The following is a 27,417-nucleotide window of genomic DNA, read 5'->3' as shown; positions in this document are numbered from 1 at the left end:
TATGAAGCTTGCAAGAATGTCATTTTATCTTTTTTCCCAGTCTTCACCTGAGCATATGTTTATTGGTTTTACAGAGAGAAGAAGGGAGGGGAGAAACAGAAATATTGGTGTGAGAGAGAATCAGTCGCCTCCCATACATGCCCCAATGAGGGATTGAACCCGCAGCCTAGGTATGTGCAATGACCAGGAATTGAACCCACAACCTTTTGGTGTATGGGATGACACTCCAACCAACCAAGCCACTGGGGCAGGGCTTATTTTGCTTTAATAAATAATAATAATGTATACTATATCTTCCTCAAAGTCAAATTATTTTACTGAGTTCTGCCATTTAAAAAAATAGAGTTATGAGTTTTCCTGGTGAGTAAACAATGTTACATCTGGATGTCTTTCCTCTTGTGAACATTTTTCTTTGAAACAGAAAATTAGGGAAACATTGAATTCTCCCAGTTTCTGGAGCTCAGTTCTGTGTGGGAGGGGGACACAGAGAGGAGAAAGAAAAGAAACAAAAAATATGTCTTCAGGTTTTATCCAACCCTATGGGTAAGCCAAATTCTTTTGGTCTTTTAAACCTTTAAATTTTGCCTAGTACCAACCCTCTGTGTTTTCTTCTTTCCACAGTGAGCCTTGGCCTACCCTCTGAACGCCCTAAAACAAGACGAAACGAAGCAGAAGGGAAGTGAAGTGAAGGATGGTGGGAATGAGGAAGAATGACTTGGCCTTGGACGTGGCCAGGACGATTACACATGAAGCGTGGTATCCTGATACCAAGCCATAAAAGTTTAAGCCTAATTTAGTGCTTCTGTTCATCCACTGAAGTGAATAGGGTAAGATTTACCCATTGAACTTTTATCATTTCGTCCTGTTGCAAAGCTATAATTGGCAAAGCAGTAAGATGGGTGGCCATGTGGGATACAACATGCACTCATCCCACAGAAAAATTCTTGTCCACCCTACTAACCACAACCACTCGTATTTAATTTAACTTCCAATTGCAAAGCATTTCTTCTCAGATTATTGCAACGATATTCTGATGAGGTTGTGAAGACTGGCATTATTACTAGCTTCCTTGTAAGCAGGGGATGTTAAGGCCCAAAGTCCTAAGTAACAAAGTCCAAGTCCCAACTCTGTCCCTTGAACAGGCACTTGTCAGTGATATGCCCCGCTGTCGAGACACAGCTCTTGGATGCCACCCATCCAAGCCCTGCCCCTCATGCATGGCCAGACCCACAGGGTAGGTTGGAAAGAGCACCGAATTTGGGCTCAGAAGCCCTCAGTTAAAAGTACTACCTCCGCTACTAGTTCGCTATGTACCACTGAACAAGTTACTTAGTCTCTATTCACCTCAGTTTACTTGCATGTAAAATGGGGATAATATCTGTTCTGCCTATTTCAGAATGCTTGGGAAAAACTGCTGAGAGACTATATATAGAAGCTCACAGTCAACTATTAAGAGCCCCACAAATGTCACACATTATTCAAGGTCCATCTTAAGTCCTACTTCATCCAGGGAACCCTCCAACCTTTCAATCCAGTCTACACTGAACTCTTCTCCTGAATTTCTTGCTACACTATTTATCTCAGCATTGACTACATTTGCTCTTGTATTATTACTCAAATATTTCCGGTTCAGATACATCTTCCCTCCACAGAGCCTAGCACAGTGCCGTAAGCATAGCAATGCTCCGCACTGTCCATGTCATGAATGAACTGGTGGAGCTGAGAGTGGAATCTTACCTTCCTGGTACCGTGGTGCTAACTTCTACAGGAAACTCTGGAAAAAGCTTTCCTATGATGTAAATTACATTCATGCTCTAATAAGGCTACTCACTCACTGAAAGGCAGAGTTTTCTCTTTAAAAGGAAAGAGTACATTGTGTAAACCACTTAAAGAGATAAGAAGCACGGCCCAATCGCGTGGATAAGATCCCAGAGGCTCCCCATTGGGAGAATCCTGCCAAAGTTCCCTCCAGAGGGAACATTCCCCCCACATCTTCTCTTTAGGAGAGGAGGCCTCACAAGGAAAAATCTCGCTGGACATACAGGGTCCAGCAGAAGTAACTCCTGCTTGAGTACAATTGGTAGGGTAATAATATGGATGGAATAATTTATAGTTTTAATCTGAACATTTCACCTAAAATGTCATATGGTGTGTTTGAGTGTGATATTGTTATGTTACAGAATTACATGCTTATGATTTTGCAACACAAGAGTTTATGATAAAAAGGGGGCATTATCTGTGCCAGATCCTGTATTTGCAAATTAGGCAGGCCTTGTTTGACTGTCTGTGGCCAAAAAGGCATCCTAAAGCTCGTTAATTTCTCCTGGGGAAGATACACTCTGAGTTACATAGAAGTTTCCCCCGGGCTCTTGGGAGCTTTCCCACCCAAGCCCAGGTGTTAGTAGCGCTTTACCTGATCTCTAGCCAGAGAGCCGGGGCTTGACCGAGGCTTGTCTTTAAACGAGTAAGTGGCCATTTGCTTCTTCAACAGGTCCAAGAAGTTAGGAGGCATGTACAGAGGAAGGTCATTCAGTACTGGATTGTTTCTGTGCACAAGAGGTGGTTTTTTTCTTCCTTCATTTTTAAAATTATAGGTTGTGGACACTGGATTTAATAGGGATTCCTCAAGAAAAGTTTTCAAGTGGTAAGTGCCAGGAACAGGAGTAGCCTGTGGAAAATTGACATCCTTTTTCAGGGCAGTGTGTAAACCAGCAACATCTCCAAAAGCAGCATTCTTGAAATGGTCATTCCTAAGTGGCATTTCTCTTCGTTTTAAAGTTTAGTAAAATTCTACTAAAATATAGTAAATGCTCTGTACAGAATCGTATTTCAAGATTATTTCCATTCTGAGACAACTACTGAATTATAGCAAATGGATTATGGCCGTAGTTAAAGTTTTAACTTCTCAAAAAGTAGCTTCGTGGATACTTAAACTTGAGATTCAGTTCGACTATAAAGGCCTCCAGGCCTCTAGTGAGAGCACTCAGGATGTTTGTCGACTACATACAAGTTATCCTGCCTCTGCTGAGTAGATGCCCCATGTTCCCGTCTAGCCCTCACGTGGGCAGCTAGAGGACAAGAACATGAAGCTTCATGGAGGATGAATTGGCAGGACATGTTGTCTAGTTAGTCCCGTAAAGGGTTTGGTACTTTCAAATCCCAAACCACAATGCAGCTAAATGGCCAAACCTGAAAATTTAGTCACTGCTGCTCTTGTGGCCCTCTTTCCACTGAGTACTCAGCTCAGTTGCGCTGTTAAAAAGAGTTCAATTCCAAGAAGGCTTTGGCCCATGAGGCCCTTCTGTTATTGCAGGGTGTGGATAGGAAATATTTCTATAATATAGAAACAATGCCTCTTGAGAAGGGGATCTTCTAGTCATTTTATTTTCATATATTACCCCCTTGCTTTCATACGCTGACCACGTTAATTGATGGCAGTTATCATAGGCTCTCTGCCACCTAAGATAAAAACTGAAACCCAGAAACCTCTCCATAACAGATGCTTTTTTCTTGCTCATGTAATATTGCCACGCTCATCAACTGGGTTGGTATTATCCAGATATTCTGTAATGCAACTAGATTTCTAGAGTTGTTCTACTTTTCCAAGCTTTTAAATTAAAAATTTAGTTTCTTATTCACTTGCTAAAACTAAAATTACAAGTATAAAGTAAGGCCCACTGTCTTATTACGAATGAAGTATTGTTGACTTGAAGGCAAGGCCGATTAAAATATGAATGGAATAGTATGAATAGAAAAGAATGAAAATGTACATACTGTTAATGTAGATCTCCACCATCTTTCTCTTGCAAAAGATGATCTCTTCTGGGTTGGTTTCTATTAACAAACATAAGATATGCTTATTCACTTGAGAGGCAATTCCCTAGAAGTATAATTTATAAACAACTTACTTGAATTAATTAATACCTGCACCAACTTGGTCAGCCTGGATAAAAATAAAAGCTACATTATGTCAATTTTACTGGTAATATTTCTTTAAATGGCTACTTATATGATTTTAAGTGTTTTTTAAATATCTAAATTCTCTTTGGGGGAATTAGAGCAATAAACATTCCTGTCTGACAGAGATGTCATAAGGGTAATTGGATGTGACAAAACTGGGTGTTCTCAGGAAGAAATGAGCTGTGTGAATCCAAAACTGTATTATCATAATTGCTGTTAAAGTTCATGGCTCAGTCCTTTTGTCTACTTTAGTAGGTGAAGAGAGCTTGTCCTCAGATGAGAATGAATGGGGGACACGGCAGATTTTGGTGCCAGGGACTGTGTAGATATTATGCTCTTAGATGTTCTAGGTGCTTCAGGAAACCTCAATTTAAAAGAGAATAATAAAGGAAACGAGCCTCCACCTCCTCCGCTCCAATGACATCCCAACTCGAAGACAAGGCCCTCTGTGCCACATTTACCCTTCACAGTGAAGGGCTCTGGGGCTGGTTTGGTGATTGTGATTTCAGGTCTGTCACTCTTGCTATTTGTGTGCATTCAAAAGGAAGAGAGGAAATATATGACAATCATCTTCACTTAGCTGATTTTTACTTCTAGCAGGTAAATATAGGTAGCAGTGCAGGGGTGATCTCTGTCCTGCACCTGACATGCAAAAGGCTCCCCACATTCAAACTGAAGAGGAAAATGGAAATCTCTAATGAAGCTGCTATGTGCATTTATGAATATTAATGAGTAAAAACTGCTTGGTTTACACTAAAAAAAAGATTTATGGTTCAGGAGATTGTGCTGGGAACTCAAGGTCAAAGTGCATAGTCATCAGATTAACATGGTATTGGGCTAAAAATTCCTGGAGATGAGGCAAATGTTGCCAATTGCCATTTCCTAGATTTATATACATGATCAAATGTATGTCATATAAATATGGTATAGCCAGTTCTCTCAGCTTATCCAGCTAGCTGTGACACAAAAGAGTCAGAATGATAGAAGAACCAGACAGACTTGGCCTTGAACTCCAGCTCTGCCACTTACTAGGTAAGAGCTTTAGGCAAATTACTTACCCTTTAGGAGCCTCTGCTTCCTCTTCGGAGCATAAAAGCAGGCCTACTAGGGTTGGCATGAGAATAAGGCATTGTATATGTAAACACTTGCGCCCACAACCAGTGCCCAATAATAAATGGGAACTTTTATATTTAACATTTCATCTGCCAAGTTGAGCAGATTATTTTGGTATTCTTCAGTCTTCAAAGGATGCTTTTGTCTTCCATAATAAGTACTCTATACCCTTTTATTATTTTTCCACATCTGATTCAGCCTCGCTGTTAACAGAACACAGTTGTTCAGTTTTTTTCCCTTTTGTGCTACTCCTACTAGGTAAAATCATTACAATTTTGACTTCTACTTTCATTTATGCTTTTGTTATTAGTATGAAATGTGAGTTATCTCAAGGAACAATGCATTAAAAATAACAAAGAATTGAATCAGCAAAGCTGATATAATTCAGTGTTCTTGTCTAGCAATCTATATCCACTCTACTTATAAGTACCCCAGAGCTTTAGTTTTACTATGAAATATGAGCATTTCTCTAAAAAAAAGTTCCATACACACTAATTTCAATTTCTCCCTATATATCCCCTTTATTAGATGTATACTGAATGTTCTCTGTTGCACATTTTTAGTTACAGAAATCAAACTTTCCCAGGCGTGTCAAAACATGTCTCCCACCTCTACCTGGGCCAGGAAGATGAGTTGGGAAGGACAAGGGAGAAGTAAACATATATCCAAAGGAAGGTAACTAGCAGCTGCTGTTTTGTTTTGCCCAAGGCAGGTGATCTAAACTCCACCCATCCACCACTTCAAATTCGCTTTACGGGTGAATCTCTTTACAAAAGATAAACTCAACCATTAAAAACTAAACAAAGGTAGTTTAAAATACTTTATAAACACTAAACTCAAAAACAGTGTCCATAGACAAAAGAAAAAAATTCTCTAAACGGGAAAACCAAAGGAATCTAGTCACCCTATTAAAGCAGTCGTCGCGGGGCATTTGCAGTAGGGTGGGGATAAACACTGAAAACAGAGGGCAAATTGGTATAAGGAAGTAGGGCAGAAGAAATAAAACGAAGTACAGCTCTAATAAAGATCAGACGAAAGGACCACAAGGTGGTGAGAACAGTTAAGAGAGAACAGGAGGGGTGCAAAGGCCCCAGATTAGAGACGTGGGATTTGGCGCGGAAGAGCCTGACGAAGGGAAACGGTAATTGGGAGCACCAGGGGTAGGCGGCGGTACCCAGGCCAGGACCACCTAACCGCCAAGCCCCAAGTCTTCCCTTACTTCCGTGTCCGTGATGGGGATGACTGGGTAGCCCATTGCAACCTCCTCAGTCCTTAGGCCGAGACTTGGTGTCTGGTTGCCAGGAGGCACCTCCGGCCAGCCGCTCCCGAGCGTGCGCAAGGGACCAGCTAAGTCTTTCTCCAATGGTGGGGGAAGGGAGGTGGGCACAGACTTTGAAGCCCCGCGAGCTTAGCGTCGCTCAGAGACTTAGCCTCGTGCAGAGACGCACGCCTGCGGAGTTGTCAGAAAGCCCTCAGGTAAGTATCTGCACCAAGACTTTTAAAGACAGATTGTGAAGGCTTGAAGATGCCATCATCTTGCTGTCAGCTTTTTCGTAAATCACCAGCAATCCCATACCCGCTCCACGCGCCGCCCCCGCCCCCCCCCCCCCGACCCCGGCGGAAAGGGGGTAGAATGCTTGGTAGGCATACTTAGCTTTAAGGCAAAAATGAGCCTTGGCACCCACTTTCTAAGATTGTTTCTAAGCTCTTTCAAATGAAAATTCCGAGGGTGTCGCTTCTCCTGCCTGAAGTGGAGTGAGCACTAGACCCAAGAGGCTTCACTGTGAAACCACAGGCCACCTTTTCCTATCTGTACGGACCTTTTCCCTTTCTACCTCTCCATGTAGCATCTCAACCTACAAACATTCGCATCTTTAAAAACAAACCCTCCCCTCAAAATTAGATACTTTACATTAATTTCTCACAACCCTGTGAAGTAGGTATCAACCCCATTGTATGAATGAGGAAAGATGCTTCCTTGGACAATTTACCTAGCATACAGCAGTGGCAGAGTTCAAATCCAGGTCTGACTCCAGTGCCCCAGTCCAAACCACCATGAGATTCCTGCTCCCTTTTACAAATTTTCAAGAGTAGACTAATTCTTTCACCTCCCTTATTTTCCTAAAACCCATCTTAATCTGACATGTACGTATACCTGTCCATTAAAATTGCACTTGCTAAACTAACCAGTGATCCATCCAATGGCTCAATCCAATGGGCATTTTTCAGCTCTTAGCTTTACCTCCATTTCTCATTGCTGCACTGATTACCCCGCTCCCTCACTCCTGAATCCCTCCCCTACCAGAACTTGAAGGTTTGCTGCCACTTGCTATGACATGTGCTTCTTTGTCCACTTCCCCACGCGTGATTATGATTGAATAGAATGTTCAGACCCAGGCACAACGTTCAGTAAATACGGGCTATCATCACCTTTAGGACAAATGCAAAATTTACAATCTAATCTCTCCTTTTCCATCAGAACACATTTTGATGTATGGTGTTGACCCTAGAACCTTGGGTTAGGGGTACCTGACACCAAGCAGTCGGAAATTCATGCATGCCTTTTGACTCATCCAAACTTAACTACAGTCCCTCGGTATCCACAAGTTGGTTCCAGGACCCCCACAGATACCAAAATCCTCAGATGCCTATGGCCCTTATGTAAAATGGCTTAGAACAATACATACAATTGACTCTCTGCATTCATGAATGTGAAACCCAGAGATATGGAGGGCCAACTATGTATTTATTGAAAAAACAAAAAACTCATGTGTCAAGTGGACCCACACAGTTCAAACCCATGTTATTACAAGGTCACCTGTACCTGCAAACCCAAAACATGCCATCTTCAGGGTCCTAGTCTCCCCATCTGACAGCTCTTCTTTGACAGCCTGATACACCTGCAAGATCAACTCCTCTGGTAAGTCCTTAGGTCTAACACCCCTTGTAGCCCAAAGGGACCCCCTGCCTATCATTATTGGAGGGCTCATTCTGGTAACTTGTTCCCAATTTTAAATATCCAAAACACAGGTTTTTGTCTCTAATTCTGAGCCCTTTTAATGCAGGATTAAGTTATTTATTGAATACATGACCAGTTTTCCTCTCTATAAATAAAATAAGAGGAGGGGCTACAGAAGTGCCTTTCAAAAATGTGCATACAAACCCACAGGGTTTCTGTTGAACTACAGATTGGTTCATGTGATTCTGTGGGCAATTTTTTGCACAAGTGACTAGAGGACGACTTCCTCTTAAAATACTGGGATTCTAAATTCATTTAACATAGCCTTAAAAAATATAGAAGAGGAAAAAAAAAATAACCAGGCACCAGGTTTGAAATCACGAATTATAAGGCCAAGAGGCAAGTAAAAACCAGTTTTCATAACTGTAAGAGATTAATCAAGTCCATTACTGTGTCTCATTTCATTTCTTAAGAAAACTGGCCCAGCAGACTAGGGACTGGTACCCTAGAGACTAAAGTAATATGATGAAGGTACAGAGAAATCTAGAAACCCATACAAGGTGTGAAACAGAAGGGAATATCTAGATGAGAAAATAGCTTGAATATCTCAAAAATAGAAACAGTATGGGTCAATGATTTCAAGGACTTCACTGATAAAACAGATTAAGCATGTAGGATAAACAAAGTGGCCTCATAAAAAAACATTGTATTATACCACTGAGAAAAATTTAAAATATTTCAGATTATAACAAGCATTTTTTCTTTGATAATACAAGACCACATTAAGTAGAATTTAACAGTGCTTCTGCTATGCATCACACCTTTAACAAAAATTACATTCTAGGATCATTTTTAACTGCAATAGTGATGGTTTTATTAGAATTACCTGAGAGCAAACATGCTACAGATAGTACTGAGTAAAGAATTATCACTTACCGTTATCCAGCTAATATAAAACAGGAAACATGGTAAAGATTTGAAGGTTTTAAAATTACGGTCCTGGGTTTGATTATGCTGTATGAAGTGAACTGATTACGAACTCACTCATTTGTGTTCAGTGACCAGTTAAATTATATAAAAGTGCCCTGTGTTTCAATTTCCTGTAGAATCAAATGCTTACTGTGACTTATGTGAATATTACAAGAATATAACATCGACCATTCATGATACACAAAAGTGCTCTAAAAGTGTGTTTCTCCTTCCACTTTAACAATTTGTACTCCGGTTGTTGAAACTGGAAAAACAGCAAGACTAACTTCGCCAAATTCCCTCATTCTATAGGGTTGTAACTACTGGTTTAACAGGACAGTAACACACCGATGGAACATTTACTCCAAATGCCAAGGACTATGCTAACTGCTTTTTACCTTAATCAACGTAAAAGCCAACTGAGAGACCCATTGGACAAATTATACCTATTACACATTAAGATAACTGAGGATTTATAGTGACCTCTTCAAGTTTACACAAAGCAGTGATATGACTCATTGCAATAAAATATCAAAGCTCAGGTGCCTCGAAGAGCCAGACATATGAATCTTCTTCCACCAAATACCCTAACCAGCCTTTCTTCTGACTCAACTTTTACGTCTAATGAAGATCTTCCTACTTATTGATTTGCCTAATACGCAGTAACATAATGTACCATTAGGATCATCAATTCTTTTAACATCCCGTCCTACCTGAAACATACCTATCACTGTTTTTCCTCACTAACCATCCAGTTTCTATTCTCAGGTAGAGTAACAGTGGTAGTAAAATAGTCAAAGATGGGTAGAAACCTGCCAAATGAAATTATCCTCTGCAAATTGAAAACCTTGTGGCTATAATAATCAATTAACAATTATACTCTCCGGTTTGCTGTGGAATCTCTCATTAAGTATTAAAAAAACCCTAATTAATCATCTTTTGAGGAGCTTAAATTATAAAGAAAGCACTAGTTTAGAAGCAAAAACAAATATGTTTAGTTACTGCCAATCCACTCCTAAAGAAACTTTTTTTTTTGGTCAAACGTACTGCAGATAGGCAGGCACAACTGAAGTAAGTCTCCTTTGCCTTGTGGCAGAATTAAAAAAGCACAGTAAGTAAAACATTAGGGAAAGAGAGGTTAAACATAATACCCCTCACCCGTCCCTAGATTTAGATTATTGTATTTTTCATACATTTAAAACTATCATTGCATGGCTAAAGTCAGTATGGACAAAAAGTTGAAAAATATATTTAAAAGGTATGAAACATGAAAACATCTACCTTATGCCAGTTTCCATGCTAGGCACATTTACATAAGGTTTTTAGTCTTTCACTTGAACTTTTTTGAAGGAGGTATAATTTAAAAACCAAACACAATCTTGACTACTCAAAAAAAATAAACTTATCTAAATTATACCAAGTAACCAACCACCTGCACATTTGATTCTCAAAATTATTTGACCTCAAATGACTCAGATTCAAAGCAACAGTTGGGTAAAATTTTTTTTATTGGAAAACAAATATACAACTTGGAATGGATCTGAGGCAAATTGTGCCGTAAGCAGATTTTCTTTAAGTGGCTAAACAAAGTTTAAAAAGCAAGTAACAATAAAAGAAAATGTTTCTGGTACAGGACCAGCAGTACAAAAAAATAGTGTACGAGTACCTGGATAATACACCCGTTTTGCAATAGTGCAACTTTAAGTACATATTGTTGACTGTCCATAGTCCACGCAGAGTTACAACTCCACACTGCAACAACAACATGCTGACAGTTTCTAAAGAAAACTACTTAAAAAAAGGCATAACCCAGATGTTCCCTCATTTGACCAACTCCTCCTAAGTTTAGATGTGCAGAAGGGCTTAGATATATCCAGAGTAAGCCACATGCAACATGTTACTTGATCAATTTTCTAAAATAAGGTTTTGGGACAATGACAATAGAGGAAGAAAACATGGAGGAATGAAGTCCTAATTACTATACATGCATATTTTTTTGACAGTAGGGGAAACCTTTTACAGATAAGTTACAAACAAAGAAAAGGCAAATAAACAATTTTGTACAAGAAATTTAACACATTCTGTACAATGTCTTCACTTTGCTGTCATCATTTGTACAAACTCTGAAAAAGAAAAAATACACAAAAAGTTGAGTCAGTCAATGGCAAGATTTGACAAAACCAATCACATTTACTCAAACACTGAGCAATCTCTATTCCCCTTTCTTTCCTCAAAATTATAAAGTACCAAGGAAAACTAGCTTACTGCCAAGGCTGGAATTTCATAAACCAAATTAACAAATAAACCTAATTAATGCTTTAGATAGCTATTGTAAATAAAAAGCATTCTTGCTCTTAGTTTAGTATTACAAATGATACTTTTGAATCTGAAGCATATGTAAACAGTTGCAGACTAAATCTAAGGAAGGGAATTCAATGAAGAAAATTACCTTAATTTCATTTTGAGGATACTGAAAGTAAAGTCTGAAGCTTTCAAATTATCTCACGAATATTATACAAAAATTGTTTTAGGCAGTTTGGAATACAGTGCCCCTCAAATTTTAATGCATATAAAATCACCCATTAGGAATCCTGTTAAATGCAGTTCCTAGGTATACAGGTAGGACCCGATAATAGTTCTAAAATGTTCTCAGGTGACAGGGATGTTTCCTACTGTATACACAACATTCTGAATAGCAAAAGGTTAGAAAATATACTGTTCTAGCATCTTAATGGGGTGAGGGAGCTACTAATTTGGACCTATCAGATACCTAACAAGTACTTCTAAACTTAAAAAAGAAGCATAAAATGAGGTGGCAAAAGTAAAAGACTTACCTTCATAGTTTACTTGACCATCACCATCAATATCTGCTTCCCTGATCATTTCATCAACCTCTTCATCTGTTAACTTCTCTCCAAGGTTTGTCATCACATGGCGAAGCTCTGCTGCACTAATGTAGCCATTGCCATCCTGGAAAAAAGTCAATAAAATGTCTAGTTGAAAGGGAAGTCTAATAAGTTTACTGAACTTCACATTAGGGAGAACAACAAACTTTAGAAATCCATACAAATTAAAGAGCATCTACAAATAATTGACCTATAAACTAAACATCAATATAGGAAAGCCAAGTAGGATATCCTATATTAAAATCACTATTTCTTAGCTCTAAAGTCAAGCGATACAGCCCCTTCGCCACAATATTAATGCAATATGCAAGTTACTAGGAAAAGCTTATGCTGAATTTATATCCTCATTTCTTCCTCAAATTCAAATTCAATAAATTCAGCCCTTGAAACCCTACCTTATCAAACACACGGAATGCTTCTCTAATTTCTTCTTCACTGTCTGTGTCTTTCATTTTTCTTGCCATCATTGTCAGAAATTCCGGGAAGTCAATTGTGCCATTACCTGGAATGGTTTGTTTAGTCAAAACATTACAATAGAATTTAACAGTCACTTCAACTTCCCCCCAAATTAAAAAGACTTACCATCAGCATCTACTTCATTAATCATGTCCTGTAACTCTGCTTCTGTAGGATTCTGCCCAAGAGACCTCATTACAGTTCCCAATTCCTTTGTTGTAATCGTCCCATCACCATCCTTGTCAAATAGTGAAAAAGCTTCTTTGAATTCTGTTTGAGAGACCACAATCCAAATATACAGGTTAACCTCCTAAGTGAAATTAATCAACTCTTGCTTAATAAAGGGCTCTAAAAGATATGAAGATAGCACCTGAAAAGGAATTTGGATTCCTGAAAGATCAGATGAGAAAGACTTGAGGCATTTCGAACATCTTTAGCTGATCATACATTAGTATGTATGCTCTACTAGGGAGTTTTTTCATCTAAAATCTTACAAGGAGCTGTAATATCTAAACCATTATTATTTTGAGTTTAAAGAAGAAAGGAATCAAAACCCCAAATGACTGACCTCTCCATTTTCTGTTAAAGCTGCTCTGGGAACATAATTCAAAATTATAGATCTAACCCCTCAACTCAGAACTGAAAAATAGTACAGTTGCTCTAGAGAGCAACTATACTATTTACATTACATTTAGAGGATTCCTCAACAAATTAACAATTGTCTATTTTATCAAATACTAAATTAAAAATCCAAAACTTGAAACTTCGGAACAATATGCCAGTAGGCTAGCTTTCTTTTCTGGTAGACAGATGAGACTAGCACCAAATAACCTGTACTGATGTTAACAATGGGATGGATGATCAAAGACATGAATGGCCAGTTTCAGCTGTATTACTGAGAACAGTGATAATTTTAGACCTTTCTTTAGATTATAAACCCCCAAACTTGCAAAAGAGTTAAATATATTATTGCCTAAGATCTTTTTACAAAATTATGTTCTTTTTATTTCACTACTAGATTACATGTAATGCTGCTGGAGCGACAGTTCACAATATCCAGCTTTACCGTCTTCAGACAGAGAAACTAAAGCAGAGATTAAATCTGGTAGTGCAAGGTTCATATGAATAAGATAACCTAGTACTTTCCAAGTATTAGGCCCTATAAGCAAGCAAATACAAAAGCAGTTCCAAGGTTCAAGAGGCCATACATAAGCTCTTCCAACATATGCAGAACACTTAAAATCATGTACCTGATACATGTTTAAGAAATGGTGTGTCCCTCCAAGTCTATTATTTATGCCCTGCCTGTCTATCCTCGCTCCAATTCATATACCTCCCAGTTTCATTTCTCATAATCTCTTTCCTGGACTCAATCATTCCTTCTACTGATTTTGCCATTAATTTATTGAATTGCCTTATGCCTCTTAGCCTAAAACTAAACTCAAAACTTAGTTATATTTTAAGTGCCAAATTCTGGAAGTCACGGATACTCCATTGGATGGAGTACTCATACCCATTTCTTCTCTATCAATTGACAATTAAAACTGCTTCCAGCTCAAAATGCTAAGAGAACAGTGATAATTGCTAAGAAAATGCTGAAAATGCTAAGTTCACCAAGAATGACCTAGCTGCCCAATCCAGTACATTTCAGTATGTGAGGCCATAAAGCACAGAACTCAAACCAGCCTTTGGTACTCAAAACTGCTGGAGTTAAAAATCCCAGCTCTGCTATTTACCTCAGGCAAATTAAGTTCTTAAAACTTTTCTGCCTCAGGGTGCTCATTTTTTTTGTTAAACAGGGATAACTGTACCAACTTTCTAATTTTATGAACTTAATCACTACATGTTAAGCACTCAGAACTATGACAAGTAAATACTTAATGAATGTTAAGAAAAAGATGATCTCCTTTTCCTGCAGTATCCAAACTACACTAAAACCCTCCTCAAACTTCTCTTGGCTCCTAATTGTCTCTCTTACAAGTAGATATGACCAACTTTGTTATCCTCTCTTCTCTCCTTAGCCATTTCATCTATGCCCACTTATAACAAAGATTTCTTATCTTAGTATACTCATCTTTCTCTATAACACATTGCCCTTTACTTCTGACTTCCTACAGGGCAGACATCTCCCCTGGATGACCTCCAGCAAAACTTAGGAAAATGACTTCTACGCTCCCCTAGGAACACAAGCAAAAGCCATTTAAACTCTTTCCTCCTAAAAATCCATCAACAAGTCTTGTAGAACTCTGGTATTTAAATACTACTGGATTCTTCTTCATCACTACAACCAATAATTTGGTTTATGGCCCCATCACCTTTTGCCCAGACAATTACGATAACCCTGCAAACTGGGTTCTTTATTTAAAATTACCCTCACAACTACTTGGGTCCTATTACCTTTTTTGGACTACCGTGTTCCTTTCTTTTGCTTAAAATTTTTGTATTGTTTAGTTTCTAGATCAGATATTACCGAATAGTTGTAGTTTGCTACATTCAATAGTAACACACAGTTCCATTCTGTTTAAACACACTTGTTTTCAGAGGAACTCATCTGATACCAAAGCTACGCATCGAATCTACTCTAGATGACAAAAATAAATAAATCCCACAAATAGCAGAATTCAACAGAAAGATTTCCATCTTAAATTTTTTTAAAAACATGACGTAGAAATATTGTCTAAAAATATACAAACCATTAGGGTTTTAACACATAGCATCTACTACCTACTAACTTAGGCTACAAGAAAATTAAAAGTACTTAGAGAGTTATATTTGTTTACATTACATTCTCTGCTGTAATACTAAGCCACAAGGATCATTTAACACCATTATGTGCAAACTTCTGAATGTGTAACCAGTTACTATCCTTTTACTATATGATTTACCTTAAAGCCAAATTCTAGAAGATGCATGATGTTAACTTACATGTGTTGTAAATTTCAACATTTTAACATCTAAAAACTCTTAAAATGTTTGCTGAAAAAAAGTGAAAAGCAGAAAATAAAATTTTACCTATGCTGTAACAATGCAATTGATGGATATGAGGAATAAAAATATTTTAAATGTCAAGGTTTATTCCAAATTTCTATTTTATTTTTACACTACAGAGCCAGAAACACCTGTAAAAATTCCTTGAAAGGATAAACTCAAAAATACAATGAAATTCACCTGCCTTTACAGCTTACTACCTGTACTTTTGAACTAGTATAATCTTCCTATGTAGGAGGAGCATGTCATTCTAACCAGTAATTCCCAAGAATGACTTCAAATATAAACCCAGGAGTCAAAACCTAAACACAAGGTAAGAAAACAACAGGTCCTGACTATCACAGAGAACAGCTATCTTCAACAAACTGATACGACCGCCTCCAAATTCACTGTAGTTGTGCGTAAATTAAAATTTTCAGCCAAGTCACACTATTACTCATTTTATTTGTTTATCTGGAACCCCAGGACCCTTTTCTGATTACTTATATTACATAAATTTATAATTTTATTAATAGGTTGTCATGAAACAATTACAACAAAAGAAAATCAAATGCCTATTTACTAACCTCTATGTATTTAGAAAGCCAAATTGAATCCCTTTACAGGTCATGTAACATACATTTTTTGGCACTATGAATTGTTTGCTATAAACTGAGTACAGTTAATTTCCTTTAAAAACATTCTTGTACATTTTTAAAATTTGTCCTCTACATGTCAAGAATTACTGAAATTGTGGCAGAGTCAAAATTAACGTGTTAATGATATCACACTAGACTGTTCTGGATTGTTAAGAGAAGGTAATGTAAACAATTCTAGTAACTCTACCTAAACAACAGCATGCTTTTCTTCTAGACCAAATTATTTGCTATTAGAATTTCTAAACAAATCTGTAATAATGACTACGATATAAAGATAAAAATAGCTTAAAATATACCTTAGTATATATTCAATGTTGCATTACGTGTATGAAGCTTGTGTTTTAACAAGTCTTAGACACTAATATGCTACTGGTCACCAGTGATTACAATTCACCAGATAAAGACAAAATTTGTGTTTAACTCAAAGGTAGACATTGAAACATATCAAATTCAAGAAAGGACTTTGGGGGCAGGCACAATTAATTCTTAGGATAGGGTAGGTAGTGTTCTAGAACATTTATTTGTGTCATCCTCCTCTTTGAAAATAAAATTTATTCATTCAAGAAAAACTTATTCAATCCTTACTATGTGGGAGGCACTGGGAACACAAACAAAAAAAGCCCCTATCTCACAGGGTTTTTACTTAAGTAGCATTAAAAGCTTAGGTTCCTACAACCTAAAAGTTCACTAAAGACAACCTGGGGTTCAAGGAACATCTTTAAAAGCCTAAGAAAAGGCAGGGTTAGGGAGAAAATCTACAATAGATTTTTTCCTTCCACTACCAGCTGAAATTTAATTGTGTGATGGAAATTAAATGACAGAATTTACCTTAAAGGCAATGTTCAAGTGAACTACAACTATTCTTGATAATAATGCTGTATCAGTCACCGAAGGCTGATCCTCATATTTCAGACACAAACTTTTTTTTAAAGAAGCGTGTGTATTTGGGAAGGCAGTAATAAGCATCAACTATGTGACAAGCACCTTGAGTGATACATTTTCTCCCTTAAAGTAAACATTTTGTGCTATGTACCAGTAAGTAGAAGACATAACTAACTGACTGGGAACACCAAGAAATGAAAGGCTGAGAGGAAGGCCTGATGTATTAAGACAAGGTAAGAGTTTAAGACTAGAGCCCTGACCAGTGTGGCTCAATTGGTTGGGTGTCACACCGCAGATGAAAGGCTGCCAGCCCAGTCCCCAGTTGGGGTGTTTACTAGAGGCGACACATCAGTGTCTTTCCATCTCTTTCTCCCTCCCTTCCCCTCTAAAAATAAAAATTTTTAAAGACTAAAAATATTAGATAGCCCAGGTCAGTTACTGAAGGATATATAAAAAACCATTTTGAAATTAATTTTCCATTTAATTGATACACTTAACAATAGTATAAACCACAGGTGGCAAACACAAGGCCCGCAGGCCAAATCCGGCCCTCCACCTTGTTTCTACTCGGTGACAGTGCTGAGCTCTCAGATTAACTGTTAAGTAGTTACATTTATACAGTCCTAAAATTACATATGGCCCTTTGAAGGCAACCATGAGGCTGAGGCTGATGTGGCCCCCTGTGAAAATGAGTTTGACAACTCTGGTATAAACCAACAAAGAAATTATTTCTGAAGCGCTGCTTGGTTACTTTAACAAACTCAAGCATGCAATTTACCAAACCTACAAAGCAAATCCCAGGTTTAAATAAAATTCATACGGTAAAAATAAAATCTGCTACTTTTGGTCCTTAATGCTAATAGCTTTCTACTTTATATAGTCCTTTCCAAATGATATTTGCAATAAATATTTGAGGAAATTAGTGATTTCTGGCTCTTCCAAATTTTTGTTTATGGGGGATGGGGAAGGACTTACTTTAAATGGGCTATATCACTGAGTCCTATCTGGGTAACTCACAGTTTTCTCTAACATTAGAAGAAAGTGTTAGCCCTGACTGGTATGGCTCTGTGAGCTGGGCACTGCCCCGCAGACCAAAAAGTTGTCCACTGGATCCCTGGTCCACACACATGCCTGTGTTGCAGGCCAGGTCCCCAAACAGGAGTGTGCAAGAAGCAACCAACTGATGTTTCTCTTGCACATTGATATTTCTTTTCTTCTCTTCCTCCCTCCTTCTCTAAAAATATATAAAACCTAGAAAGAAAATGTCATATATATAAGAAAATCTTAAAAAAAAAAAAAAAAACTTTTATATTTTGGGTGCTTTTAACTCCCTGACTACTAAGAAAATTGTGGCAGTTAAAACTGCTTGCTTGATGCTTGTGTTAACAAGCCCCTACTCTAAGGAAAGGAATAGTTCAAAAGACATTTCAATATTGCATTAAAAAAAAAAAACCTTTAGCAAGTTTCTCCAACATTTTGATGTTAACCAGACAGCTCAAAGTATAATAATAAAATCAAAAGTACATGTTTACTGGTATGGCATAGACACATGACTTCAGCTTTTATGTAACAAGTTCACATATTTCCATAGCAAACCAAAAGAGACTAGATTCAAGAAGCTCGTTTCAAATAGCTATCACTGCTTTGTGAGACACAATTACATATGTAAAACAGAATGCTAGCTTTTTGGATCTAGGTTTTTCATTGGAGAAATGGTTACTTCCTGACTATATATGTAATTCTAAGGTTAAAATATTAGCTACTTTAAACTGGGATAAATTCAACATTCATTCTCTGATTCTACATTTCAAGTCACTTACTGTAACACTACTTGGTCTTCATTTTTTGTAGAGACTGATCTGGAGTTCCAGTGTTAAAAACTGCCCAGAATTCATGTTTTAGAGTAAGATAACCTTCAGCAATGACAAAGAAAAAAGCCAAAGACCACCACTAGGCTCCAAAATATATCCACACGGCCTAAATACATGTCTTCAGTTACAGTTAGCCCTACACCTTTTTCAGGCAAGTTTACCATCTCACTTGCCAAAGCACATTCAAATACTATAGTATATTACACCTTGCTATAATCTCCTACACAGAACAAAGTCAATTCTTTCATACAAGTATCTTATTTTGAGACTGACTATTCAATTTACAATAAAAACCAATGGGTAACAATCAGGCAATGTATTCCTCACCTGCAATCTGCTCTTCAGTCAGCTGGTCAGCCTACAAAGAGATCAAAGAGATAAGCAGGTAAGTGACTGGAGACTATGTAGATTAACAGCTACAAAAACAAGTCTTAAAACTTTCCAGGTTCAGTTCCGACTGGTGTGGCTCAGTGGGTTGGACGGGTCCTGAAAAACCAAAGGAAAGGCCTCTGGTTTGATTTCTGGTCAGGGAACATGCCTGGGTTGTGGGGCCAGGTCACTGGTTGGGGGTGTGTGTGAGAGAAGCAACCGATGGAAGTGTCTCCCCATCCCTTACCCATCCTCTAAAGATAAATAAAATTTTAATACATAAATAAACAAAACTTTCAAGGTTCAGCATACCATAAACTTCATTTAGTTCAACATTCCTTAGTACCAGTAACAAGCATATAGGCTGGAGAGAAAATACATACATCTAATTTACCATCAAAGCTAAGCTGTCTTGACCCCAAGTTTAAGATAAAGTATTTCAGAATATGCTTGAAAGTTTAAATTTTACAAAAACATAAAGAGCAAACTTGGCATACTAAAAAGTTTAATTGGAGTTATCATTCTAAAGTAAAGATAGAATCCATAGATGTTTCCTTTTTGCAAAGTTGGCATACCTAAACTTAAGCTCACCTCATCTAATAGATATAAATCAATATTACTAGAAATCTCCATTGAACAAGAAATAATGCCCAAGGACTATATTCAAAATTGCCCCTATAAGTGGTTCAACACATCATCTGGACATAAAGGTGATGTTCCAAACCTCAAAATAAGCAAAACTTCTTTAACAAGATTAAAATCCATGCTGTCTTGGATAGGGCAAACATGAAAGCTACCAGTTTTTACTTCTTCTCTCCTACCAGGTGAATGCAGAGAATTCAGGATTCTGAACATTTAAACTACATTATTTACCAAATGTTAAGTAAATCCAGCCACCCTTTTTCTCTTGACTTTTGAAATCCCAAAGTGACCCTAAGGTCTGTGATGTCTTTAGCACATGGAAGTTACTGGATTTTGCTTAAAAAAAAAAAAGTTAAGGTATTTGCCAAAACCCTTTATATGTTGTTCTTATTCAGTCTTCACACTATCCCTATAATGGTATTATTATCTCCTATCTAACAAATGGAGGAAAAGGGGCTTGGACTAAATTTCAGGGAGTGGGAATACAAAATTAGTTAACTAGCAGAGTCAGTATTAAAGACTAAGGTGTTAGATATATCCAATGCCTTTAAGTTCATAATTCAGAGCACCATAATATATGAAGATATATGCAAAGTACCAAGACTCTTGTTCTTCCTGTGTCCTTCATCTTTGGACATTTCATTGCTTATCAGTATACATTACCCATGAAGCAACTGCTTATGTGGTTCTGGGTAGCACTGATGAGAAATTAAGTCTCCTCTCTAATATACATGAAATCAAATACACTATGATTATTCCATTCATTTTTTGGTATAAAATGAATAAACACTGCCTAGTTTCATTCTTTTTAAATGGACACACCCCTGGAAAGGATAACACCTTAATGTAGAACAGCATCATGTTCTCTAGGTGACAGCATGAAAAAATGTGAGAAACAAAAAGCCTACGTTTCTTTCCCTGCTCAACAGTTCTGATCTGACCTCAATGCAAAATGAACTTGTTTCTATTTAAAAAATTAAAAAGGAAAGAAAAAGTCAAACGCCTAATAACTTAAAATTGAAGAGCCAATAATTTAAGTTAAAATGCAGAAGTTTATAAAATAAAAAGTTATCTCCAGTATTTGGAATAAAATCAGCCATAGGTTGTTTTCCCTAGCAGTAAGCCCAGTAAATCCACTCAGTTATACTTTGCTATATAGAAGATTTACTTCTAGTATGATTTCATTTTGCAAGATTTCTATCATTTCTGAAGGAAAGGCAACATGGTACACTGCAGGAAAGAGCACAGTTTTTTGAGTCATCACTGGGCTAGTATCTTAATACTAACGCTGCAACTTAATAGCTGTGTGACCTTGGACATGTTACTCAACCTCTCATAGTCAAGTTCAGCTGTAACATAATACTGACCTTACAGGGATATCAGAACAGAGTAAATGAGAAGCTATGTAAAGGGCTAGCCCAAAGAACTCAGTGATAATTATTTTATATAAATTTACTAATCAAAGAACCCACAATGTTAATTATTAACCTAACTAGTTCAACTTCCACACAGAAGGTAAACACGCACGGCATTATCAAGCCCTTTACAACAAACCTACTGTGTTTCATCTTAACTTTAAGTTAAAATATATTTCCACAAAATGAAACCACCAGTTGCAGCCCAGGGACAGATGTGGAAGGCACTGCAGCATGTGTAAAAGCTGAAGGATTTGATGGGCTATGTGCAGAAAGGGAGACACTGGGTTTGTTCTCCAAACATGGTAGGGGGAAAATTTTGGGAAAGTTCATTTATACGAAAGCTGAGAAGGCCTTAAGAAGAAACAAGGATGTCAGCTGTAAAAGAAAACAAAAAATTTTCAATTGTGCTTAGCCAAGTCCAATTTTAATGGCCTCACACCATCTTGCCCAGCTCCTCACACCTCCATGCAAATGCAAATCTTAGAAGAAGTCACAAATGAACTTCAAGGAATAAACTAAGCACATGGGAGCCTAAGATACTCACATAACATAAAAAGGACCAGTGTTGCTTTTGCTTGGAGTATTTTGAGAAATTTAGAAAAAAAAATTCATATTTACTACTAATCCACAGTTCAAGGTTTTAGAATAAACTTTATACCAGCAATAATCAGATCAAAGCCTGCCTACTAAAAGCAGGAACACAATACTCCCTAGCACTCTAACTTGTAAACCTTTTCCAACTACATCGAATATATTTGGTTACTTCTGACTATGGAGAGTGACATTTTCTTACTTAGAAGAACTAGAAGAATTATACTTTTGGGAAAACTCAAGCTCATTAACATGTGTTTATCTCAGTAAAGTGAGGAATAATTCACCAGAGAGATAACTAGTTCTCACTCCCTTTTTTTCTACAATTCATTTCATTCTTCCTACTGCTTTTGTCATGCCAGAGAAATCTTCCAGGCATTAGTATACCCTCAGGGTCAAAACCTCAGGTCAGTTGTAAACACTGAGAAACGCTAATCTAAAGCACGGGTGACTTGAAGTGAATGCATTATGCACCTATTAAATATTTCCTAAATGGCATTGAAAAGTAGGTATAAATACTCTTGGAGCTTATCTAGTGAAAGGTAGTACACAAATCATCCAAAATTCTTATCTGAATGGGTGAGTCCATAACCTTGAAGTGGAACATAAATTTCTATCCTTCATTCGTTCCTTTCTTCCAAGCACTACACAGATACAACACAGGCTTCATAAGTAAAATTTTCCTGCAGTTTCAGAAATCAAGGTATTTGTTTTACCTACATCAAAAGCAGTCTCTAAATTAGTTCAGTAATTGTATCAGGAACTAACTATACTTACTGTTAGTTGGACTAAAGGAAAACTAACAAATTACTTCGTAAGAATTAGGAACTTTACCAAAGGCCTGATTTGATCATTCTAGCTTAATCTAGAACTTCCTGTATTTTAATAGAGCCATAGTGAATTTCCTCAATCTAACAAAAACAGATGTCCTTGCAGTTTGATGGAATGATGTAAACAAGTGACAAATTTTCTACCTCTTCATATCTTTTATTTATTTAAAGACCCCCTTCAAGTCTTCTTAGAGCAACCCCCCTTTCAAAGAGCAGGTACCAACTACATGTAAACCCAAGAGCTATGTGAGCAATCTTAATCCACTTTCATATAAACGTTTTTATTCTTAAATTTGACCGAGTTCTAATTTTAAATCTCCAAGTCTTATTATTAAGAAGTTACCTGAAGACAATTTCCAAATCAAATAATTAACGATGACTGTCAGGTCATCAATTTAGGAAACAAACCAAAAAACCTCAAGCCATCCACGATGCAAACAGTAACGACAAAAGTTTGTCACTGGGGCAAAGCACAGATAAACTATCACCAAGGAAAAAACCCATTCCAGTTTTTGATTCAATCGGACTGAAAACAATCTTCATTTAAAAGCATTTTAAAATTTACATCTCAATTCAGAACTCAGATTACATGCCTATATACACACTTTCACCTGAGAGTAAATTCAACCAGCATATTCAAATTCAGAAAATAAAAACATCAATATAGAATAAATGCATCAAACTTAAAATGAACCCTAATTTAACTAAGGTGAAGTCCTCTCCCCACACCCATACAGGCTGGAGGTTTCAGTTGGCAAGGATTTTCAACTCTTGTTTAAGATGTCACTTTACCTCCTGGACACACCCATCGCTGTAATTACTTGGCAGAAGGAACCACAAAATAAGTATTGCGAATTACCGCCCTCGTCAGATTTTTTTTTTACATTTACAAGTTCTGGTCTCAAGTGACAGGAAAATGATTTTTAAAATTCCCTACTCTCAAAATACTCTTCTACCACACTACAGTACTTGACAACCTATTTTGGTACAAATGAATTGGACTGCACGTTAAGATGATCTGGCAACTTCTGTAGAGAAATACGAACAATTTCCAAGGGGACTGGAGGGGGGAAATGTTGTGTGTGACCGTGGTTCCTTGACATTAGGAGTGCACGTGATTGCTCAAAAATAGGATATACTCAGTGGGCCCTTTACAAAAGCATCCTTCCAGGTGTTACATGAGAATTAAGACGAACTTCCACGACAGTCACCCAGAAGCTTGCTTTCCTTCCATAGGTGGTAGACAGGAAACGCCTTTCAGACCCTAACTGGAGCCGATAGGTTTCTCTAACAAGATGCGTACTGCGAAGACGCGCCTTAATTCACATACAAAGCTCATCTCCTCAAACAACAAAGGCACTTAAAAATTTTTTAAATGTCCTGCCTGGAGAGTGGGAAAAGGCCCCAGGGCCCAGATGGAGGGGAGAGATCGGCATTCACCGAGCTTCCTCCTCGCCACTGGAGGGGGAGGGGAAGCTCTCGGGGCCACCCTCCCCCACCCATCCCCAACTGGCTGGCCCCGCAGAACCGTGGCCGAGGGAACCTCCGCAGCCCTGCAGGTGCCAGCGCAGCAGCTGGGGCGCGAGAGGAGCGGGCGGCGGCTCCGACCCCGCGCCCGGAGCCTGCCGCCCCGCCCCACGGCCGCTCCCTGCCTGGCGGGCTTGACCCACACAGTGCGCTGCACCCGCCCGCGAGCCCCCCCCTTCACCCCACCCCCAGCAACGGGGTCTGCGAGCAAACGGCGGCGCCGGCGCTCGCCTGGGTCTCGCGCACTCCCTCCCGCCCCCATCGGCGCATGGCGGCCACAAGCGGACAAAGGCGCTTCCTGGCGCCGGCACTAACCGTCCGTTGGGCTTTTGAATCCGGCCCGGGGCTGACCTTTAGAGATGCTCGACCCAAGGCTTTGGCGCTCCCGCTCCCCGCACCCTGACACTCGCTGGCCTCCCTAATGTGCTAGGGCTGCCCCTGCCCAGGATCCATCCTCACCCAGCCAAGCCCCTGAAAAACTTGCGGCCTCAGGAGCAAGACACCTGGCCTTCAACACCCTAGGGGACACCTCCCTGAGGAGAATGGGGTTGGTGGGGACACCTGCGACACAACAGCCGCGGGCCCCCCAGCCTTTTTCGCGCCATCCCGCTGGCAAAGACCATTTCTGAAGGGTTTAAGGATGGCAAGTTCCCTTTCTCTGGTAAATCTGCTTCAGCCTCTTTCCCCGACAGGCCAAGCGCCGGCAGCTTAGCGACGAACTCACCATGCTGCTAGTGCTACCGGTCTCCGAGACGCGACCACACAACCACTCAGCTCGCTTGCCCCACTCGGACTAATTCTCCCCCTCCGCCCCCAGCGCCTCATAAACACCTCCCCCCCGCCAGATCCCTCCGCCGCACGTCAGATAACGGAACATCACGAACGAGTCCCGGCCAACCCCCCAACCCCCAACTCCCCACTCTTTTTGAGACCCCTTTATCATCCACAGTTATTTGATCGACGATGCAAGGGATAAAGGAAAATGGACAAACAGATGACGTAAGTGGGTTTCGTTCCCTAGTGAACCGTTTAAAAGCCGGTGGAGTCTAGCCTTCGTGGCACTACTTTGCGGCGCGGAGGAGCACTGACGTAGTGACGTATACAGATATTCGTTGAACCAGCCTCTGATTGGCTGGTTTGTACCTGCAATGCGTCACTCGGACTCTCAGCAGCCACCGCCGTGGCCGCCGCAGGGACGCGGTGCTACTTCTGCTGTTGCTTCCTCAGCTGCGCTGTCTTGGCAACTGCGCCAGGCGGCAGAGTCCGTTCCCTTGCACTTGTCTGGAGAACCCTCCCCCACCCATCCTTCCCTCTTGCACTCACACACGCAGTTTGCCGCCCCTTGTATCCGGGTAGACGAAGCCACCTTAAGCCGATGCATAATGAAGCTGAAAGACCACCGGAAACCCCCTACCTGACTCTCAGCTTCTCAGCTTTGTATGTCAGCCTAGTGGAGGGCACACATTTTACATTTCAGTCCCTCACGAAGCTCATGAAAATCTGGGGAAGGGGCAAATGCAGCTGCTCAGTTGATCAATCTGAAAAGATCTTCCATTTATACTTACCCTTCGCCTTTCTTGCCAGGGGTAACATACCAGGAAAGAAAGTCAAAAATCAGTATCTGAGGTTCTGAGTGATTAGTCATTCCCTATAGCCCCTTGATACTGTAGAATAATTGGGTTCTGGCTACTTCCTTAGATCTATATGACCTTGGATGAGTCATTTAATTTTTAAGCCTAATTTGTAAAATGAGGTAATAATACCCCTCAAAAGATTATCGTAAAAATTAGAATTATGTAAAGATTAGAGTAAAATGCTGAAGCACCTGGCATGGGGTAGGCACCAAGCAAGTTGTCACTATACTATATCTTCCCCTTAAAATGAATTTGCGAGACTTTCGGCCAAGATGGAGGCGTAGGTAGCGGCACTGTGCCTCTTCACACAACCAAAATAAGGACAACAACAATTTAGGGAAAAAAAAAACAGTACTGACAGAAAATTGAACTGTGTGGAAGTCCGACAACCAAGGAGTTAAAATAGACACATTCATCCAAACCTGTAGGAGGGGCGGAGTTGGGGGTTGGGGCCAGGTGAAGAGGGGTCGCGGCAAAGAAAGCGGTGGCTGGTGGACCCTGGGCCCAAGGTGGCAGCAGGCAAACCCAGCAAGGCAGCGGATTGTAGAGGGGCACAGCACACAAGGTGGCTGGCTGACCAGGCAGTCCCACATTTGTGCCCAGATAAACTAGGTGAAACTGGGGAGCAAGACAGACCACGCAACCCAGGGCTCCAGTGCAGGGAAATAAAGCCTCAAAATACCAATTGAAAATACCTATAGGGGTTGAGGTACTAGGAGAGACTCCCCTCCTCACAAGAGAGTTCATTGGAGAGACCCATAGGGTCCTAGAACATACACAAGCCCACCCACCCCGGGAATCAGCACCAGAAAGGCCCAATTTGCTTGGGGGAAGCAGTGAAAGGGACTGAAATCTGGCAGAGAGTGGAGCAAGCACCATTATTCCCTCTTGGACCCCTCCCCCACATACAGAGTCACAATGCATCGAGGTGGTAAATACCTAAGGCTCCACCCCTCACTATGTAACAGGTGCGTCAAGACAAAAAAAAAATGGCACAAATGACAGAATAGATCAAAGCTTCAGAACAAATACGACTAAGTGACTAAGAGATAGCCAACCTATCAGATGCACAGTTCAAAGCACTGGTAATCAGGATGCTCACAGAATTGGTTGAATGTGGTTGAATGTGGTTGCAAATTAGATGAAAAAATGAAGGCTACACTAAGTGAAATAAAGGAAAATGTACAGGGAACCAACAGTGATGGGAAGGAAACAGGGACTCAAATCAATGGAGTGGACCAGAAGGAAGAAAGAAACAATCAATCAGAAAAGAATAAAGAAACAAGAATTAGAAAAAATGAGGAGAAGCTTAGGAACCTCCAGGACATCTTTAAATGTTACACCATCTGAATTATAAGGGTACCAGAAGGAGAAGAGGAAGAGCAACAAATGGAAAACTTATTTGAACAAATAATAAAGGAGAACTTCCCCATTCTGGCAAAGGAAATAGGCTTCCAGGAAGTTCAGGGAGTCCCAAAGAAGTTGGACCCAAGAAGGAACACACCAAGGCACATCATAATTACATTATCCAAGATTAAAATGAAAGAGAGAATCCTAGAAGCTGCAAGGGAAAAGAAGACAGTTACCTACAAAGGAGTTCCCATCAGACTGTCAGCTGATTTCTCAAAAGAGACCTTACAGGCAAGGAGGGGCTGGAAAGAAGT

The 27,417-nt window shown here is 39.3% G+C and overlaps 2 protein-coding genes across 2 annotated transcripts in view; both read right to left on the bottom strand.

Annotated features, from left to right (window-relative positions):
* The window catches only part of STPG4 (sperm-tail PG-rich repeat containing 4), a 37,499-nt gene extending 31,171 nt beyond the window's left edge, over positions 1 to 6,328 (bottom strand). Inside the window, exons 1-3 of the mRNA XM_045827299.1 lie at positions 6,293 to 6,328; positions 3,775 to 3,834; positions 2,414 to 2,668 (exon numbers count right to left, since the gene is read on the bottom strand). Of these exons, the coding sequence (XP_045683255.1) occupies positions 2,414 to 2,668; positions 3,775 to 3,834; positions 6,293 to 6,328 (351 nt within the window). The remainder of the gene's footprint in view (positions 1 to 2,413; positions 2,669 to 3,774; positions 3,835 to 6,292) is intronic.
* A 4,163-nt stretch (positions 6,329 to 10,491) lies between these two features.
* On the bottom strand, positions 10,492 to 24,942 carry CALM2 (calmodulin 2). Its single transcript, XM_045828187.1, has 6 exons — positions 24,844 to 24,942; positions 19,070 to 19,100; positions 12,490 to 12,633; positions 12,303 to 12,409; positions 11,836 to 11,971; positions 10,492 to 11,124 (listed from the first exon to the last, which is right to left on the bottom strand). The coding sequence occupies exons 1-6, from the start codon at positions 24,844 to 24,846 to the stop codon at positions 11,096 to 11,098; spliced, it is 450 nt and encodes a 149-aa protein (XP_045684143.1). The 5' UTR covers positions 24,847 to 24,942; the 3' UTR covers positions 10,492 to 11,095.
* Positions 24,943 to 27,417: the final 2,475 nt, after the last annotated feature.

Source organism: Phyllostomus hastatus, unplaced genomic scaffold (assembly GCF_019186645.2).
Source record: "Phyllostomus hastatus isolate PE091 unplaced genomic scaffold, TTU_PhHast_1.1 phas_scaffold_78, whole genome shotgun sequence".
Lineage (NCBI taxonomy): Eukaryota > Metazoa > Chordata > Mammalia > Chiroptera > Phyllostomidae > Phyllostomus > Phyllostomus hastatus.
The sequence above is the reverse complement of the archived record's forward strand: the minus strand, read 5'-3'. Positions and strand labels throughout refer to the sequence as shown.